Here is a 21,633-nt window from a genome sequence, read left to right as displayed (position 1 = left end):
CCCCACTTTTTCTTCTAAGTGACTTAGTGTCTCTGGTTTTATGTTGAGGTCTTTAATCCACTTGGATTTGAGTTTTGTGCAAGGTGACAAATATGGGTCCAGTTGCATTTTTTTACACACAGACCTCCAGTTAGACCAGCACCATTTGTTGAAGATGCTATCCTTTTTCCATTGAATGGATTTGGCTTCTTTGTCAAAAATCAAGTGACCATATATGTGTGGATTCATATCTGGGTCTTCGATTCGATTCCACTGATCAACCAGCCTGTTGCTGTGCCAGTACCATGCTGTTTTAATTACTATTGCTTTATAGTACAGTTTGAAATCAGGTATGGAGATTCCTCTGGAGCACCTTTTATTGTACAAGATTGTTTTAGCTATTCTGGGTTTTTTGTTTTTCCATATGAAGTTCAGAATTGAACTTTCAATGTCTTTAAAAAATTGTGTAGGTATTTTGATTGGGATTGCATTGAATCTGTAGATTGCTTTTGGTCGGATGGCCATTTTTACTATGTTAATTCTCCCGATCCATGAGCAAGGAAGATCATTCCATTTTCTCAGATCATCTTCAATCTCTTTCTTCAGAGTTTTGAAATTTTTTTTCAAACAAGTCCTTCACTGGCTTAGTTAGAGTAACTCCTAAATATTTTATATTGCTTGTGGCTAATGTGAAGGGTGAGGTTTTCCTAATTTCTTCCTCTGCAAGCTTGTCATTTGTGTATAAGAAGGCTACAGACTTTTTTGAGTTAATTTTGTATCCAGCCAATTTGCTGAAGGTGTTTATCGGCTGTAGGAGTTCTCTGGTGGAATTTTGAGGGTCACTTATGTACACTATCATATCATCTGCAAATAGGGATAATTTGACTTCCTCCTTTCCCATTTGGATACCCTTGATCTCCTTTTGTTGTCTTATTGCTCTGGCTAGAACTTCGAGTACTATATTGAAGAGATATGGAGAGAGTGGTCAGCCTTGCCTTGTTCCCAATTTTAGAGGAATTTCCTTGAGTATCTCACCATTTACTTTGATTTTGGCTATTGCCTTGCTGTATATAGCCTTTATTATGTTGAGGAAAGTGTCTTGTATCCCCGATCTCCTACCCACTTGTTTTAATGTTACATTTTAATTTATCTGTAAATAAAAAAGATACAATACTGGTTCAGTACTTTAGTTATATAGTCTATTTTCCAAACACCTAGTTAGCAACTTTTGACACATATTCAGGGGTGGGGCTGGGGGTGGAGCTGGGGCCTTGTGTTCTCCAAGCCTCCTGGATCCCAAACCTTTGTGAGCCGGTTAGTATACAGCATATAACCCTGCTTATGTGCATCTCTTTTTGAGGAATGCATTGTTGCCTCGTATTCAATTCAGGACTAAAACAACTTACATCTGATTGAAGCTCATCTCATACATGCTTTTCCTTCTTAAAGGCCAGGTCCACATAGCACTGTTCTTCAGGCCATTTTAAGACAGAGAGACAGACAGACACACACACACACACACACACACACACACACAACCCACCACCATCCAAGAGCACAAAACTCTAAAGAAACAACCAACAATCATGATGTGTGAATTTAACAACAAAGGATATGTATGTACACTGAGAAACCTACAGCAGTGGGCAGAGTGTCTCCCTTTGTGACAAATGCTGGGGCAATGGATGTCAGGTAACTCAAAGGCCAGCTTTTCACATGTGTAATGGTTAAATATTAAGATGCTGGTATTGATTTGAGCACTATATATCATTTTCAATTTACAAGAAGGAATCCAAAAATAGTAAGGAGTCAAATGATTTCCAGAACCTAATGGTGCATCACCATTTTCTGAGAAATCTCCCAAGTTTTTTTTACACAATCACTGAACTAACAAAACAAAATCAGGTGGGTACATCTATTATAGAAACTATGCCTGTGCTCAAAGGGAAAAGACCAGGGTAGGGGGCTTTGTAATGGACACTGAAGAGATTGCCTATGAACTTAGCAAGATCACGGAGAGCCACACGTTTCAGTGTCAAGTAATCAACTATAAAATAAGGATATTTAACCATTTCACATCTGAAATTTATATTCATAACAATATATAAGTTCTAATGGTTGGCAACAAAGACGTTGGAGAAATAACAAGTGAAAAATGTGAAAGCAAAGAAAGAATTTCTTAGTATAAAGTAAACCAATGAAGCTCAGGGATCCCAAGGAGAATTCATCCATCTGAATTCGTTTTAGTTCTAGAAGCTGAATACTATTACAAGGAGGGTCTGTTCCAGAGGAAAGTACTTGCAAGGAACAGTAGGTCATAATGAAACTTCAGAACCTATACAATGTTCATTGTTAGCAGTTAAGGGAAGGTTTGAGGTTGCAAGTGGAAAACACAACCAATAATAATAATAAGGACCTATTTAGAGACAACTTAATAACTTTATCCTGAGCAAAACAAAAGTAAAATGACCAAAGACAAAAACAAAACAAAACAAAACAAAAACAAACAAAAAACATGGGGTATATTTCCAAAGGGAAAAGTTTCAGATATAGATCATTAATTAAAAGTAATATGCAGTTAAATCTGTTTTAAATAGGGATTTTAGATTTGAACATGTAAGAAATTATGTATTCTAACTATGCCAAAAATGGACTAATTTTAAGACCAAAAATGACAAGGAATCTGTAATCCTTGCATACAGGAGACTTTAAGCCAGCTGGGACTGACTTAAGAGACTGTAGGCTACAAAACTGAATGGAAAAAAAATCTTAGTTTTCTTGAGGATGTATAGTACTGTGGAAGCAATAAAGGATCCTTCTCAAGGGAAAAAAATATAACACAAGAATTCTATGTTCAGAAATGCCATTTTCTCATAGTGAAGGTAACAGAAAGTATTCAAGACAAAGTATGCTTTGCTATCTACCAAGCCTAGACAAACCCCTGAAAACGCAGCCCCTAGTGTTGTTCTCTATACCCTCGGTGCTGGAATCACAAGAAGTGACCTACTTGAACTGATCAATTATTCAGTTGAGTTTTTAACTGAAGAAATGAAAACGCCAGACAATTTGAAAATGACCATGGTGAAGAAACAATAGCAATGACAGGCATTTCTAAAGTTCCAATGTAAAAACAGAGATGAGAGCTTAAAATTCTGAAAAACAGCAATAAGCAGGAACCCAGAGTATCTACAAACTCGTGTGGTGTGTGCGCGTGTGTGTACGTGTATGTGCGCGTGCGTGCGTGTATGTGCATGTGTGTGTGTGCGCGTATGCGTGCGTGCATGCGTGCGCGCGCGTGTGTGTATGTGTGCATGTGTATGTGAGTGTATGTGTACTTACATGTGTGCATGTGTATGTACGTGTGTGTGCCTTTGTATGTGCGTGTGTGCGCGTGCGTGCGTGTGTGCGCGTGCGTGCGTGTGCGCGTGTGTGTGCATGTGTGTGTGCATGCGTGCGTGTGTGTGTGTAGGGGAATATTATAGTCTAGGGGCCTTGATCAATTTCATTTTCTCTGCTAGCTAAAGAATTAGAAGGCATGAGAAATCTCTATTTCCGAAAGTAACAGCAGAGAAATCACAAACAGGTGAGACAGGAGCAGATAGAATCAGCTGTTGAAGAAGGGTGTTTATTGGAGGTGAGGAAAAGCATGCATGCAGCAAACACAGAGAAAAAGACCCTCTGCAAAGCCGAGATACCCAGTCTCTTCTCTAAGGCTGAGGTTTTCAAAGTTCCTAAAATGCACGCCTCTCCCAAATTTAGTGCTGGCCAGTTTGCAGAAGTGCAGATTGACTGACCGGTAATTATTGTCTAAACACGTATGGATTTGGCCTTGTACTGGTTGAGCCAGTCCATCAACGGGGGCCTAGTAGGAGAAGAAAAGGCCCACAAAGACCTTCGTTTAAAGATGAAAGCCTTTAGTCTCAGGTCAGGAGGGTGAAAAAGTAGCTGGCCCCCTTGGAAATATGTCATATATATTATCTATCTTCTCTTTCCTTATCTGTCTGCCTACCAGGGACTCTCTCTAACTCCTAATCTCCTAGGGTTGCAAGGGGTGGGTAGAAACTACAAAACTAAGCTATATTTATACAAAAAGCTCATCATTCTGACTCTCACACGAACTCTGGTGCCCCTTTTCTGACCACGTCCCCTGCATGGGGAGGCTTGGCGGCACTCAGAGGAAGGATAGCAAGTTACCAAGAAGAGATTCGATATTCTAAGAGCATATATAGGGGGAGGAGGTCTCCCTCAATCACAGCCATAGGGGAGGGGAGAAGGGGGGAAGTGGGAGGGAGGGAAGAATGGGAGGAAACAGGGGAAGGGCTAACAATCAAGATGAAATATGAAGAAATTAATAAAAAATGTAAAAATAAAAGCTCATCATTGATAAAGTCCAGATCACTTCAATGCGCATGCAATATGCTCACTTTTAAAAGCTGTGTCTGTGCACACTTGCACGTTTGGATATTTGAGGCTGAGTTTCTTGTTTTTGCCCTGTGTACACCACACACGCAGGCCTGGAAGCTTCCGTGATTCTCCTGTTTCCATCCTCATCTCTCCATAAGAACACTGGGATTACACGTGCAGGGATGCATCTAATTTACAGTGGGGGGGGGGGGTTGGCATGTCAACTACTTTACCCACTGTACAAGGCTCGTAGCTCCAATTTTCCACTTATGTCTATAAATCAACAATTCTAGAGCATATGCAAAGTAGATCGTTCACCTTTAGTTAAGATTTACTTAAAACCTTCGAGACAATTTTAATAATTCTGGCAATGAATTCTGTTCTTTTGATGTTAGGCTAAGTGCTTTCACTATCTCAATGGAAAACAATATTTCCACTTATTTTTGTCCTATGGGCTACTGTTTTTGAGTAGTGCTACATATCAGTGCTATTTCACTTTGAATTTAAGAAATACCACTTAACTTCTATCAACAGTCTGTAGCATGTACCGATAGAGTCACAGTGTTCCTCTTTCTGTGTGTCAGTGTGCTTGGGTGGATTGACGTGTTTGCGGGCTTGAACCTGACATTAATTTCCTTTCACCGGCCTACATTCCAGTCTTTTCCTGTGTAAGTAGGGCTGAGTTCCTAGTTTTTATTTTCTTACTTTACAGATAAGAGCATTAAAAACTATCATTTTTTGTCGAGTTTTTAATGCTCTTTTAATTCCTCCTGGAACGTGAACGTTCTGGAATGTGAACGTTCTGGAACGTGGACATCCCTTTGCCTCTCCTCCCACATTTGGCTTTCACATGACTGAGGAGACTTACTTTTGGAGAGCATAAGTGCCACTAAGGAAAGCAGGAGGAGCCAGCCTGCGTTTGACCACCTGGATGTTGCATTTAGGCAGTACAATTGGATTTTAGTAAAACCAATAATTTTATAATTAAAGCTTATCTTGTAATATAGTCCAGAAATGCACAATGTATCGACTCTCATCTTCGCAAAATCCTAAGGAATGATTTTAGGCTCCTTTTGGTGCATACATGTCTGTGTATCATGCTGGGTCACACAGGGCTCTGCCATAGTATTTCCTGCTCAGGTTATGTGAAACATTAATCTATTTCTTTACTGTACCAGCAGTAATGTTATTCCTCATAATTGCAACTCATTAATACTTTTACTGCTTCCTAGAGCCACAATGAAGAGCATCCATTGCTTTTCCACTTAACAGCGCTTGAAATATTCAAGCAGCCTCCATCCTTCTCAAAGGCTTTCTTCTCTACAATAAACAACCTTCTTCAGTGACCACTTTCCTATTGGGTCTGGCTTGGAGATACTGTGTAATTCTGATTTCCCTTAACTGTATGTATTCCAGCTGTTTAAATCAATGCGGAACTGCACTGACACATATTAGACTTAGTTTTCCCAGGGATGTATCAAACATGCAAGCACACTGGAATCATTACCTAGAGAAAGAACTACACTGGACAACTAAACTTTCAATAGATTTTGAAGTTCCGTACCCGACGCATGGCTTACAGTGATATTTAACTAACAATTACAACTAGGGCCTGAGCGACTTTAACATCGCTGTGTAATAGAGCAACACATGTGATTTATGCTATGGACACTAATTGATCCGATTAATACCTATTTATTTCATTTGTAAAAACACAAAATTAATGCCAGAATCACAGGATTCTTAAAACACGTGATTTGGTATATATAAAGTATTATAACATTATCGAATAATGTTAACTGTTAATATTATTATTGTTAACTATAACAACTCATATATTTTATATCATCAATATGTATGATTTTTCAAGCTAATCCTTATCATATAAAATTGGGCAGTTTATATTTTTATCCTGGAAGAAAAACTTTCTTAAAAAATTTAAAATATTGAAATCCAGTAAATCAACTGATAATAATCAAATACTAATGCTATGAACTGTGCAAAGTATCTATTTATGAAAGGATTATGTATATATATGTATTCCAGTAAGTAAAAACATTATAATAAAAATTAAATTGCATGAGCTATGAAAGGCCTTTTTGTAAGCAGCATAATCCCTTTTTACTACATGTGACAAGAAGCCACTTTCAAACACATAAAATACAAAAGTACCCAGACTGAAAAGCATCCATCTGCATCTAGTTAAAAGAGTGGAAATCAAAAGAATGCCAGAAATCTAAATAACAAATAATATAGTATAAAGCACTATGAAATAGTTTTTTAAAAACCCTCCTTACAAAGAGGGTGCAAAAGGAGACTGAACAGAAGATGCAAAGAGCGACCTTAAAGAGATCCTTAAGGCTAAGATTCGTCTTCCACTAAAGTGGATATAGTTGCACCTGGTGGAACAGTAGAGAAATTGGCTAAATGTCCTCTGGCCTTCGAAGAGATGAGTAGGAAGCCTCTGTTGTATAGTGATGGTCACTGGTACCCACAGTGAGCTAGCCACAGCAGGAAGAAGAAAAGGTGAGGGAACATGGAAGCAGATGCCCTTGCCTCTTTCGTATTCCTAGGTTTTCCTCTGATTGTCTGTAATGACAAGGTGTGATGATGTGCCCCAGAAGAGGAGAAATTATTATGGAATCTGGTCCCTTTAATCTCAAAGTAATATGTAGAGAGATCATAAATTGATAAGTGAAAGAGACGTATCAGTATCCCAAACGTGATTGTAATGGTGTCATAATTCTAATTTCAATACTTAGGTATTCCTATACTCTAATACAAACATTTCAAAAATTAGATACTATAGCAGAATAGAAGAAAGTTCCATGAAACTGGAACACTGAATTCACAAACTGTCGGCTGGCTGGCCACCAAAACTCTGCCTTTTCAGAGTTTATCATGTAGTGAGGCAGCTTTATAAATAGTCAAATGCAATTTCTGCTTCCACAGAACTGTGCAAAATGTGCCATAAGACTGAGACCTGAACATTAATCGTGACACTCAAGTGAAACAAGGAGATGGATCGTACCCGCTTGCATTCCGACATGGGCCCTCCCAGAATATTTAGGTGAAAACTTCAGTGCCGAGGAAGCCGGACAAATTGGATTAAGTTCAAAGACAAAAGACAAAGATGATTAATAGGATAGAAGGGATGGCTTGTGATGGGAAAGGCTGATAGAAATGAATTTGTACAGATAAACTGTGGGACAAGAAAAGCAGAGAGCTGGCAAGACTGGATCAGATATAAATACAGAAAGACTAGAACCTCAGGATAGCTCCAGAATTGGAATTTAATCTAACTAAATTTTATAAATGAGGAAAATGTGGAGCTTGAGTTACACCCTTTAAAAAATGGATGCATTTTCCACAGCAAGGAGATATGGCCTATGCTGGCAGATGGAGGAATTGCTGAGCAAACGATGAAGTTAATGCTATGAAAGATGTGAGCTAATATCAAGCAGATACTGAGATGTTCCGCTCTCAGAGCAGTGCCAAGGAAGCAGCAGGTGCTGAGGACTGTTGACGGGCTGAGCCACTGAGCAATGAAGAGACCAACCGGAGAAAGAACTGCGTGAGAGGAGTCCCTGACCCTGGAGGAGTCCGTACCTTGTCTTACAGACTTTGGGCAGTAACTGACACAACTTTGCTATTGAGCTGTCACTGTAACGTTTTTAGCAAGAAAAAAATGATGGTCAGAGTACGTGGAGACTCTTGGGATCCAGACAGGCAGGTCCTAGAGCTCGTACAGGTTGGGTTGGTTTGTCTCACCATGACAGTTGTCTGACCAGGTACACACCACTCTGCTCTTCTTCATTCTCATTACGGTGAGAGAAAATAATGAGGCTGCCATGTAAAATCGTGAGCCGGATCCATATGCATTTCTTTTGATTCATTACAGACCCAGAGATAGAAGAGAAAGATCACAGCCGCTTGGGAATTGCATGTTTTAATACCCTTCCTCGCAGAGTGTTGCATGGAGAAAGGTCACCACTGATACTCTTTCAAGACAGACCGTACAAACTCAAAACCGTGTAAACCCACCCAAGAGACAGAAACTTTATTTTCTGTTCCTTCTCACTGATATGCAAACTCCACTCCTCTCCCAAAGCATTGGTGGCGTTTCAATTGAAGTACAGTTTTATGTGTGTGGAATAGTTGACTCGAGTAAGCGATGTAAGGGACATAAATAGCTGTCGTTTTGTATTGTGTTTTAAAACAGGTGTTTTTGCAGCTCAAGGTACAATTTACAGGGTTGTTGAAAATCAGCATGAACTCCTGATCCTCCTGCAGATCTGGCTCCTGTGGGTTATTTCACTTGTTTGAAGTCTTTAGATATTTTATTGCCTAGTGTTAGTCTCCTTCCTGTTGCTATGATAAAATACCATAACCAAAAGCAAGCAACAGACAGACAGAAACATTCCAGCCTCGTTCACCATTCTAGAGGGAGAGTCCATAATGGTGGGAGGGGCCACAGGGAAAGGAACAGGGTCCTGAAATATCCCAGCTCAACTGACCAGAGATATAGCAGGAAGGAGGCAGAAGACAAAGCCAGGCCTCAGTGACTGCATTTTTTCCATCAAGGCTGCACCTACTAAAGATGCAATAACCTCCTCAAATGGCATCATCAACTAGGCACAAGGTGTTCAAGCACACGAACCTATAGGAAATCATACTGTCACTCAAACCATTCCAGCCTTCTTAAAGTAAAAAATAATCCTAACCCACAACTAGTTAGGGTTCAAAACACGTCTACTGACTACTTTGCAATCCTTTAGTGTCCCTCCTCCTCCTCCCCTCTGTTCTAACCACACTTGCAGGGAAGTAACTGTTGCCAATGGAAGTTACGCTAAGAGATTCACCTCATCGATCTTATATTTGGAATATATGTACATAACAAAATTCATTGCCAATACATAGTAAATATACAGTTTTATGTGTCTTCTTTTAAATGAAAAATGAACAGATTTGAAGTTTATAAGTCTACTCAACTATGAATAATGTGAGTTAGGAATGATTTTATAGGTACAATTAAGGATACTTCTGATTTGCTATAACCTTTTAAAATTCAGCATATATGATGTAATTGTGTTTATCTATATGAAAAATGATTAGATATGACTTTCATTTTGCCCTATCCACAACTGTCTCACATTTTTCTACCGTGAATTTAAAATTGCATAAAAAAGCTAGCTTTTCAACAATTATTTTCTATCCTTCTTTTTCACAAGCACAAGTACAATAAAAATTACATCATTTCCAAGAAGCCTGGTTTGATCCACATCTCTTGAGTAACTTTCTGTTTCTTCTCATAGCAGATGTGGTAGAGTGAACGTAATTGGCCTCCATAGGCCCAGAGTGAGTGGCACTGTTAGGAGGTGTGGCTATGTTGGAGTAGGCGTAGACGTGCTGGAGGGAGTGTGTCACTGTGGGGGCAGCCTTAGAGGTATCATACATGCTCCAACTATGCCCATTGTGACACAGAGTCTCCTTCTGCTGCCTGCAAGTCAAGGCCTAGAACTCTCAGCTCTTCTGTAGCACCACATCTGCTTACACACTGCTGTGCTCCCCGCCGTGACAGCAGTGGGCTAGTCCTCTCAAACACTCTCCTTTATCAGAGTGCCTTACGGTGTGCCTTCACAGCTTACACACTGCTGTGCTCCCCGCCGTGACAGCAGTGGGCTAGTCCTCTGAAACACTCTCCTTTATCAGAGCGCCTTGCGGTGTGCCTTCCGGTGTGCCTTCACAGCAATAGAGCCCTAACAAGAAAGCTGACATTACTCCTGTCTACTCATTTCCTGAACTCTGCTTCTGAGTACAACCACATGTGTATCCCTTCCTCCTTAGATTGGCACTCCCTGAGGTTCTCAGCTGTTATTATCTATACCTTTCACTAATATGCCTGATTTAAAATAAGGACTCAATCACTGATCTTTGAATGTAATTTAGGAGCCAGACACAGTAACTGAGAATGCACTGGTAAGATTTATTATGTGCAGGATGGCTGCTAAGAAACCAGTGATCCGCCTTCTGCTTATGTGAGAATGTTTATTAATATTCGTAAGATTATGTCTTAATGAAGTTCTGTGAGGCAAAAAAGTGGCGTGTGCATTAGTATATTCAAATAAAACTGGTTTTATTAATTCAAAGGGATTAAAGTTGATTGCATATATTGTAAAACCCAATCAATTGTGATTTCTTCTATAAATGAAAAAATTTAAATTAAATTCCAAGAAAGTTACTTGGTCCTCACTTAATCTTCACCAATAAAAGAAATAGTGTGTCTTCATGCTGCTAGCCAATTACTTGTACAATTCATACTTCCAGTAAATGTTGAGGAAATCTAAACTATTAGAATGAAAGCATATAAAAATAAATAAAAAGAATAAAAGTATATTGGCAAGTACAGTGAACATCTGATTTTAAAGGCATCAGCATGAAATGCTTGTTGGTGTTAAGGACTCTACTCACTTTCCATCATCTCTTACCTGCCTTAGTGACCAGATAAACAAAGACCTTTGTGTTTCATGCTTTTACTTTCTACCTAGACAGTGCCCCGAACATCAAACTCATTATCACCTTGTTTCCAGTGGTGCCTGAGATTGGATTGTTACACAACGCTACTGATATTATAAATGAAAAAGGGTCCTGTCTTATAGGCGCAAATAGATTAGCTGCAATCAGGATGTAAAGTGAATAAAATTTTTTTTTGAAAAAAGCAAGAAATTGAACATGGTCTCGCTTCGGTCATGATAACAGTTCTGTCTACACAATATTAACAAATATTTAACTGGAAAGATGAATCCTCTGGAATAGAATTTATTTTCTTTCTACATATGTATTTTTCAACTTTAAAAATGACCTCAAGTGTATATTTGGCTCATAATTGATATTCATAAGAATATATGTCATTAATAATCTGAGATGTTTAGGCTTTATATTTCTGAAGCTTCCTTATATATAGCATTAGCAATGTCAGCATCCATTTTTATGAGATTCCTACCATAAGTTAGAGAGAGCACATCTTAAGATTACTTATTGTTAATTTAAAGAAAATACATTAAGTAAGATTATATATAAAGAACTTTCACAGATTATAGCAGTACTATCCCAAGCCATACCTCTCTTCCACTAAGAGGAAAAAAAAAGGAATGTGGGCTGGCCTGGATATTTAATGAAATTCCTTCCCTGCCAGTACAATGCTATGATACATAAAACACTTTGCAAATTTGATTACCATCACTTGACAGGTAATTTTAAATAGAGATTTCCACAGTTTGGTGATGGTGGTTGTAGTGGGGGGCAGGGAGAAAAAGAGAGACAGAGGGGGGGCACATAGTCTACGGAAGAATAAGTATAGAGGAATGAGAGACAGAGGAGGACGTAGTCTACGGAAGAATAAGTATAGAGGAATGAGAGACAGGGGAGACGTAGTCTACAGAAGAATAAGTATAGAGGAATAAGAGACGGGGGAGGACATAGTCTACGGAAGAATAAGTATAGAGGAATGAGAGACGGGGGGGACATAGTCTGTGGAAGAATAAGTATAGAGGAATGAGAGACGGGGGGGTGACGTAGTCTACGGAAGAATAAGTATAGAAGAATGAGAGACAGGGGGACATAGTCTACGGAAGAATAAGTATAGAGGAATGAGAGACGGGGGGACATAGTCTATAGAAGAATAAGTATAGAGGAATGAGAGACGGGGGGACATAGTCTACGGAAGAATAAGTATAGAGGAATGAGAGATGGGGGGGACATAGTCTACAGAAGAATAAGTATAGAGGAATGAAAGACAGAGGGGGACGTAGTCTACGGAAGAATAAGTATAGAGGAATGAGAGACGGGGGGGACATAGTCTGTGGAAGAATAAGTATAGAGGAATGAGAGACGGGGGGGGCATAGTCTATGGAAGAATAAGTATAGAGGAATGAGAGACGGGGGGGACATAGTCTATGGAAGAATAAGTATAGAGGAATGAGAGACTGGGAGGGGACGTAGTCTACGGAAGAATAAGTATAGAGGAATGAGAGATGGGGGGGACATAGTCTACAGAAGAATAAGTATAGAGGAATGAGAGACGGGGGAGGACATAGTCTAGGGAAGAAAAAGTATAGAGGAATGAGAGACGGGAGAGGACATAGTCTACAGAAGAATAAGTATAGAGGAATGAGAGACGGCGGGGGGGTGACATAGTCTATGGAAGAATAAGTATAGGGGAATGAGAGACGGGGGGACATATTCTACGGAAGAATAAGTATAGAGGAATGAGAGATGGAGGCGACATAGTCTACGGAAGAATAAGTATAGAGGAATGCTGTAGAAGTGTAATGGAGGAGACGCAGGGAGGTCACGTTTCAGATCTTGGAATCTCTTCTTTCTTGAAAATTTAGGGTGATCCTATGGCTTAAGGTCTCAGGCAGTAGTCGCTCTGGCAAGCTATTAAGAAAAGAACAGACTCTGTGTGATTGCTGAGACAACCACACAGTGTGCACTCTATTCCCTTTTAATTTTTGACAGGCAGAAATGAGTTCATGGGGGCAGGAGGTGGGATGTCAGAATCACACACAGCGTAGGACACTTCATTCTAACTCATGATCACATGCGTCTCTTACAGTCAGGACGGAACAGAGAGTAAGTAGGCTAGACAAGATAATTTAAATCACTGATGAGAAAAGTGAAAACGAAAATTTTCTTCTCACACACTTTCCATTTCCAGAAGATTCTTACTTTATTGAAGCATTTCTCAAAAGGTACATGAAGTGTAAACATTATTGTCATCTATATTAATAACTTCTTTATTAATTGTCCAGTGTGTCATGGATTATTTTTATAATTAAACTCTGTGTCATGAGATAATATAAAACTATCTTTTAGAAAAGCTAATAAGAACAATTCACCCATATTTTCTTTCTCTTGAACTATGGAAATAGCTCCCCAAACATCTGAGAATCTTAAGAATTTCCACTAAAGGAAAAGGATTTTTCCCATTACTCAGTAGCTACTTAATGAATCTCTTATTTCTAGAGTTGTATCTGGTGTACAGTTTTCAAATGAAGCTGTCAGAATTAATAACTGCTCAATATCATTCTCTTGATATTATTTCGATTTATATTATTACACATTTATTCTAGACAGCACCAGGAAAATGTAGCTAAGAAAGGAGATCTAGGAAGTGCTTAAGACACAGGAAGATTATTAAGTGAGAGGGGACATTTGTAACTGTTAAATTTGAAAATCGAAACTTTTGTGTCATCTTAATCAAAAGCCTTAAAATGGTCCTCTTTAATACCTCAGAAAAAGCAATGTCCGTGTGATAATGTACTAATGATGTACTGATATTTACATCACCAATTTTCTTGAGAAATGTGCCACTGTACAGAGACCTCCTTGACTCTTATCTCTATGAAGACTGACCAGAGTGTGTATAGGAGGAAAGCAGTACATCTACAAAACAGGCTTAATATAGTGGCTTCTTCATGATCACATCTAAGGAATGGGTTCAGACCTGGTGGCCAACTGCAAGACCTAATCTCCGGCAAGTGGGGGCCATTTTTAGAGTGATAGGCAAAGAAGACTTTGAAATACATACAATGCAGAAAGGGACAAAAATTCAACTCAACCTCACTCAAACATAAGGCCAGTGAGCTCTTAGGAGCTGATCTGAGCTGGTACAAAAAGAAAGGGGGGTTGCTCAGTGTGGTCAGGGGGATCCGTGCTTAGTAATTAGGCCTTGTTTAATTTGAGTACCTAGGCAGTGAATGGAAGTATCTTTCCCTTTGATTTAAAAAGCGCTTAATGATTGTACATGTGTATAGGCCATGGTGTGATATTTGAAAACACACACATGGTGGCCAACAGTCAGAGAAGGTAGTCCCTGCGTTCCCACCTCAGACATCCGCACTCCCACCTCAGACATCCGTGCTCCCACTTCAGACATCCATCTTTCTTTGTAGTGAGAACGATCATCCTCCTCCCTGCCTTATTCAAAATGGGCGTAAGCCGTCTGTGACTGAAGTGCCATTCTCTGCTAGAGCTTCTTAAATTGATCTTGTGACCTCATATAGGGTCACAAAACTGAATGTAGAAGTCATGAATAAAACTGGCAGCAGTACAAGGTTTCTGAGCAAATGATGATTTGAAAGCAAATGCATAATGAATCTGAGATATTTTGACAGCATGCATCTGTTCAGTGCAGTAGCATGTGACTTCATTGCAGCCTTGATTCTAAGCATGGTGTGCTCACTCTAAACAGTGTGTGCTGTGACACTGTACCTGACCAGCAAATTCTGCCTAAAAACCATTGGCAGATTAGAGACTTTTTCACGCTAATAACTACAAGAGTTTTACTGTCACTACTGAAATACAATGGCTTTCCAGGTTCTGTGGAGCATGTCTGCGATCCTAGCACTCAGGGGAGACAGAGACATGTGGATTTATATGAGTTCGAGGTCAGTCTGGTCTACTAGGTGAATCCAGGACAGCCAAGGCTACACAGAGAAACTCTGTCTCAAAACAATAAAAAAATAAAAAAATAAAAAAGAAGAAAAAAAGTATATATAATGGCTTAATTTTATAAAAACAAAACCTTTTAGTATCATCTACTAAATTTTAATATCTTCCTATCATCATTATTTAGTATGCATCAACTTATTATATCATTGTATTACACTTTTAGAATATTTGATCATCAAAATTGCCCCTTGAGTTTATAATGGAAGTTCCATGAAATAAAATGTTTTTATGTTAAATTCAGTTTGGAATTAGGACAAATTCTTTTTAACTATCTCAAATGGACCTAACTGTACGTCTGCAACTTTTATGTGAATCTGAATTCTAACATTAATAAGTATAAATTAAAATATTGATCACCTCAGAAAGTGCTGAAAATACTGTACATCTTGCAATATGAAAGATTTAGCCAGGATTTAATTTCTTACGGAAAAGCAAACGTGAACCTGTATCATATTGGCACGCAAATTGACCCTAATAAATAGTAAAATTAGATGCATACTAAAGAATCAATTTATAAAATTAATGTATAAAATTTTTAGAGTGAAAAGGGGCTACAAGTAGAAAAAAAATTAGGAGCGCTTGCTGTAGAATGCCTGTTTGCTTATGCATCCTTTCATATGAGGAAGACAAAAGAGTTAATCCCATAACAAGATAGAGTGTGCTAGTGACCAGTGGAGGCTGTGGAGCAGAGGGTGGGAGTAAGGGCACAGAAGAGTTTCATTCGGATGTTGCCATTGATAATTTTATTTCAATGGGAAGGTTCCCATGTACTTAAGGAAACTGTTCCTTAGTGGTCAAGCTGAGAGAGCTTTGAAATTACATCCTAGAGGAGTAGAGACTGATTGGCCAATGTAAGTTTTCTAAAGTCCATGAAAACCAGAGGCCAAGGCCCTGGAGTGGAGCAAAGCTGGCTGGAGCAGGAGGAAGGGGGCTTATTTTGACACAACCAGACTGACATTCAGTCTGAGGAAGAAATGATTGCTTCCAGGTCCAAGTGCCTCATTCCCTCCTGATGGCATGCTGTTTACCAAATTTTGAAGCGAGATCACTGTATCTTTTATGCATAGTGAGGACTAAATGGGATTACATAATAAATGTACAAAGAATATCAATTTAAATTAGAGTATTTTCCTCTCCAGGTCACTGGCTTACAAACACATTCTATTCAAAGTTCTTAAAATGAAATGCTTGGCTTGGCCTTTTTCTTTTATTTTTTTATTGTGGAGACCTCATTGATATTATGCAAATATCAGTTCTATTGCATATGTATTTGTCTTTTACCCACATAGTCTAAAAACTCATCAGACACAGACACCTATGATAAGTGAGCAAGCAGTCTAATGTGAAAAAAGACAACCCAGTGACAGTTTAGGCGAGTGTCTCTGTCTGCTTTGCTATCGAGGATACTTGTTATTCAATGGAAGAAAGTTATGCATTGTTGCATTAAGAAGGTCCCACCACTTATGCCACAGAGCTTGGTAATAACCAATGGGTTGTCTTGAAAAATCCCTCAATTAACAACACAGTCATATCCGTGCAAGCAACACAAACTACAGCATACACCACTCCACTTACTAATCTGTACTAACAAGCACAGGTGAGGTTTTGTGTTTTGTTTTGTTTTACTTTTTGCTCTCTAAGCAGTGAGTGCATTGGTCTTCTGGGATTGAGAAATAGACATGGCATTCCTGTAGCCAGAACTCAGAAGTGTGCAGTCTTCTAGTCACATACTTAATATGAACTAGGTTTTCTCTTAACTTTTCCAAACTTCAACTCAGACCCCCTGTGTTGCATTAGGCAGCACTTAAGGACAGCTGACTCACATAGGCTAGCTAATTACATTAAACCTTTTCTTTCTGTAGGCAGTAAGTCTGAGGAGATGTGTGTGCATTTGCTCTTAAAACCCAGAATGACAATCCCACTTTAATACAGGCTTTTCATTTTTCTGGTATGAAAGTAGTTACAAAATAAATGATGGTTATATATATAATTACCCTTCAGTCATAAAAGGGTTCTGAAAACAGTTAAACACTTTTTATTGTGTAATAATATAAATGTGTATGTAAAAATAAAAAATTAATTTAAACAAAAATTTAAATAAAAAATACAGAATAAAACTACTGCCTTCTATAGCTTATGAAATACATAAACTACGGAATTTAGATTTGTTATTGTGGGGAATACTGAAAGGGTAAAAATTGCTCCAGATGTGGATTCAGGTTTCATCACAAATTGTCCAACTGCCACTTGGTAGTGATAAAAATTCAAGACAGGTGTGATGGTGCACACCTTTAATCCCAGCACTCGCGAAGCAGAGGCAGGCAGATCTTGGTGAGTTTGAGGCAAGCCTAGTCTACAAAGTGAGTCCAGGACAGCCAGCGGTGTTACACAGAGAACAAAATGAATTCAGTCAACCATGTGGGTCTTCTATACTGTGGTTACATTATACAACAGAGTAATTTTGTTGACTAAAAGTAAAATGCATATAAAGTGCCTCACAGAAGATCACTATCCAAATAGATGTAGACAGTCTTCGCTTTCTATTCTCTAGGAAGCTGGGCATAACAGCCTCATCACTGAAATTCATGTGTTGAACCCATTTTAATACCATAAATTGCCAATCTGTAATGATAGTCTGATATAATATAGGAAATTGAACATTATTTTATCTTATAATGCCCTTTATAAGCTAATAACATTAAAATGTGTTGGTATAAAGTAACCATTTTGTTTATTCTTGCAATAAAATAAAAAGTGAATATTAAAACAAACATGGTATAAACACATACTGACTGCTGCTATTTTTTTTTCATCCTTAGTGGTTATGTCTTTGACTATGATTACTACAGAGATGATTTCTACAATCGGTATGTGAATTTTTTCATCTTGTTTTCAGTAATCTGTATTATCTTCTATGTTATGCATTTTACTTAGTGAAGCTATTAATTAAAATACTTGAAATAAGATTTTATGACTGCAAATTTAAAATGTGAAGTTTCTACAACTGTCACACAGATATATTTATATTTTCTTAGTATTGTTATATATATTGACATGGAGTAGGTCTTGGAATTAGAATTGAGCATTAGAGTTGCTGAAGCCAAAATTTTTGTTGGTAATATTTGAATAACATCTTAAACATTTAATTATTTTCTAGACCAATGTTGACTTAGAATTCTCAAAGTTGAAAGTCAATATGACTCCAAAAGGAAGGAAGGAAGGAAGGAAGGAAGGAAGGAAGGAAGGAAGGAGGAAGGAAGGAAGGAAGGAGGAAGGAAGGAAGGAAGGAAGGAAGGAAGGAAGGAAGGAAGGAAGGGAAGGAAGGAAGGAAGGGAGGGAGGAAGGAAGGAAGGAAGGAAGGGAGGGAGGAAGGAAGGAAGGAAGGAGGAAGGAAGGAAGGAGGAAAGAAGGAAGGAAGGAAGGAAGGAAGGAGGAAGGAAGGAAGGAAGGAAGGAAGGAGGAAGGAAGGAAGGAAGGAGGAAGGGAGGAAGGAAGGAGGAAGGAAGGAAGGAAGGAAGGAGGAAGGAAGGAAGGAAGGAGGAAGGAAGGAAGGAAGGGAGGAAGGAAGGCCACAACACCTAAAACCCACTCACCTTTCTGACACATTGAACTGATCAGAACCAGCAGCTCAACAGAACTCCACAAATCCTTTGAGTCTCTGCACTAAAACTCCAGGGGCAAATGACAATGAGAATTTGTTTTATGTCTTTATGTAAAATTTATCAAAACCATTCCACAGAGAAGAGACATGTGTCCTTTCGTCAGGTGACTTAGGACCTGGAGCAAATATCGGTCTTGTGCTCTGTGAGCTACCACGGTTGTTTTTGAGGCTACATCAGCCCTAATGCCGCATTCTAATTGTACACTGTCTCCTTTCAAGATCTTTGGATATGCAGACCTATTGCAAAGGATCACTAGGCTCCTTTGCCCTTTATCACCTACTAAAAACCTTTCCCCGGGTTTTTATCTAAGTCCCTGGATGCCTTCGTTTTAATGGTACTTGTAGTTAAAGTCAGGGGGAAATGCTTACCTTATTGTATGTTTCCACTCATTTATCTGTTTATCCATTTGTCACGCACAGCTGATTTGGGCTTTTGTGAGTTAATAGATCCCAAAGGGCAAAGGAGCCTTGTGATCTCTTGAGGGTTTCCTTTCCACTTATGAAGAATATTTCATTTCTACAAGACAACCATGTGTCCTCTCTGTGTGCTGTTCCACCTCAGACCTCTGACCACCTCCTTCACTTGACTTCATGCCTTAGGGCACATTGGAAATACTACTCCCAAACTGAATTGGGTTCTCTGAGCCCTCTCACATCCAGCACATCTCGCTCTCCCATACATTCTTTGAAAACTCTAATTTTTGATAGTTTTTTTGTTGTTGTTGTTATTGGGTGTTTTGTTTTGTTTTGTTTTGTTTTGAGACAAGGTTTCTCTGTGTATCTTTGGCTGTCCTAGACTCACTTTGTAGACCAGGCTGGCCTCGGACTCATAGAGATCCTCCTGCCTCTGCCTCCTGAAAGAGGGGATTAAAAGCATGACCTTCAAGACCCCAGCGGGGTCTGCTCAAACTATTTTACCAACCAAGGGCAATGCATTCAGTAAACCTAGAACCCCTATTCAGATCTACTCAGTGAACAGGACATTCTCCACAGTTGTGTGGAGAGCAGGGACTGAGTCTGACAAGAACTCTGGTGCTCCATATTTGACACCTCCCCTTGGTGGGGAGGCCTAGTGGCACTCAGAGGAATGGTAAGCAGGCTACCAGGATGAGACCTGATAGGCTGTGATCATATGGTGGTGGAGGAGGTCCCCTTCTGTGACAGACCTAGGAGAGGGGAATAGGATGAAAGAGGGAGGGAGTGGGGAATGGGAAGATACAAGTGAGGGGATAACAATTGAGATGTAATCTGAATAAATTACTTAAATGAAAAATAAAAAGAAAGAAAGAAAGAAAGAAAGAAAGAAAGGCATGCACCTCTACCCTGGCTTAACTTTTGATAGTTTTAAAACTATTCCCGGCTGGAATTTAATGAGGATACAAAACATTGTTTTAATTACACTGAATAAGTTTTCAATTAATATATGTTATCTAATGGTATATCAAAATTACATTGTGTTAGTCCCTTTTCTAGGTGTTTTCTAAGTGAATTTCTATTTAAATGATTTTTGTTTTATAAGGTAGCAAACATGTCTTGACACTAAGTCTTCTGACCTTGTAAAAATATCCAATATGCAGTTTTCTCGTTGTTAAAGACAAGATACAGAGGCCTTGGTGAGATGGGTCAGTAGGTAAAGGTGTCTTCTATGCAAGCCTGGCAGCTTTTGTTCAGTTACCAGGCCCCACAAAAGACAAAGAGGACTGACTGCACAGATTTGGCCTCTGACTTCAGTACATGTGGCACACACCTTCCTCTTCCTCCTTTCCCTCCCCCTCTCTCTTCCTCCGTCCTTCCCGCCCTCCCTCTGTCTCTGCCTCTCTGTCTCTGTCTCTCTCTCTCTCTCCCTCTCTCTCTCTCACATACACATGTAATTAATTAGTTTTTTATTTAATTAAAAAGGATATATATCTATTTTACTGTTTATAAAAATAGTTATCTAAGGTGGAAGGTGGAAAATAGACCTTACTTTGCAAAGACTGAGGACCTTACGCAGTCAAAATATTATCGAGACTGCAGTTCTCTGAGGACTTTCCACTGCACACAAAAAACCTAACTACAGCCAATTTTCAATGTTACTTGCTTGTCTGATATACAATGTGTTTCGCTTCTAAGTATACAGTAGGTAATCATGATTATGTTACTAACAGGCTATCCAAACAGTATGTGCTCTCATTAGTTTCTCTTCCTCTTTTCAAACACTTGGCTAAGAGAGACATAAGCATCTGCCAGTAGTGGCTTAGCTCCCTGTAAACACAGAATCCCACAAAGGGAAACCAAGCAAGAACGGCTGGACGAGATACATGGACCTGGAGGCACGGCAGCAGTCAAACAATTAATCTGCCTACGATATGTTCAGCTTGTGTTTATGTAGGCTTTCCCCAAATATTTTGCACAGTACTGCAAACTGGGGTATGTTACCTAATATGGCAAAACCTGCTGTTTGTTACATTCTTGTTTTTAATTTGTAAAATTATGTAATAACTAGCAATATTCCTACTATGTTTCCAGTGCTGAATCAAGGTCATATGTTGGCATAAATCAACAACATTAACAATGATGGTAAATATGTATTATACTGTCATTTGTGTGGCCATGTCTATATATCAAGGTAATAAGATCATCACTCAACAGTGGTTCCATCACAGGCCATGGTCACGCCTTTGAGTGGCATTTCTGTTGTAGCTCAGCACTCCTGCAGAGAGACAGTGAAGTGAACATTGTGTTATTTCTTAAGATCATGCTTCTTTGTTTAGGAAAAATTAAATAAATGACACTGGTTATGTTTAACAGAGACACTTGCTTAAAAAAAATCTTTGCTAAATAAGAATTAAGAATCTGAAAGGGCAAAACAAAAACATTTTAGCATAATCAAATTAGCAATTCCAAGAAGCAAGGCACTTGCTGATATTTAAATTGACTGTACAAAATGGGCCTTGCTGAGCTGACCTATAAGGTGGAGCACTGGTATACGTGTCTTGGAGGGTCTGTGAAGAAACAAATGACACAAGTCCTTCCAGCTAGACACTCCTGCTGCTTTTGGAATAAAAGCTATTGACAGGGTAAAGAACCAAAGC

At 38.9% G+C, this 21,633-nt stretch overlaps 1 protein-coding gene across 6 annotated transcripts in view; it reads left to right on the top strand.

The window, feature by feature from the left end:
- The window catches only part of Ralyl (RALY RNA binding protein like), a 675,570-nt gene that overhangs the window by 566,059 nt on the left and 87,878 nt on the right, over nucleotides 1-21,633 (top strand). For all 6 annotated transcript variants that reach the window (XM_051139878.1, XM_051139880.1, XM_051139877.1 and 3 more), the window contains one exon: nucleotides 17,718-17,765. In XM_051139878.1, coding sequence (XP_050995835.1) covers nucleotides 17,718-17,765 — 48 coding nt within the window. The remainder of the gene's footprint in view (nucleotides 1-17,717; nucleotides 17,766-21,633) is intronic.

Source organism: Acomys russatus, chromosome 31 (assembly GCF_903995435.1).
Source record: "Acomys russatus chromosome 31, mAcoRus1.1, whole genome shotgun sequence".
Lineage (NCBI taxonomy): Eukaryota > Metazoa > Chordata > Mammalia > Rodentia > Muridae > Acomys > Acomys russatus.
The sequence above is the reverse complement of the archived record's forward strand: the minus strand, read 5'-3'. Positions and strand labels throughout refer to the sequence as shown.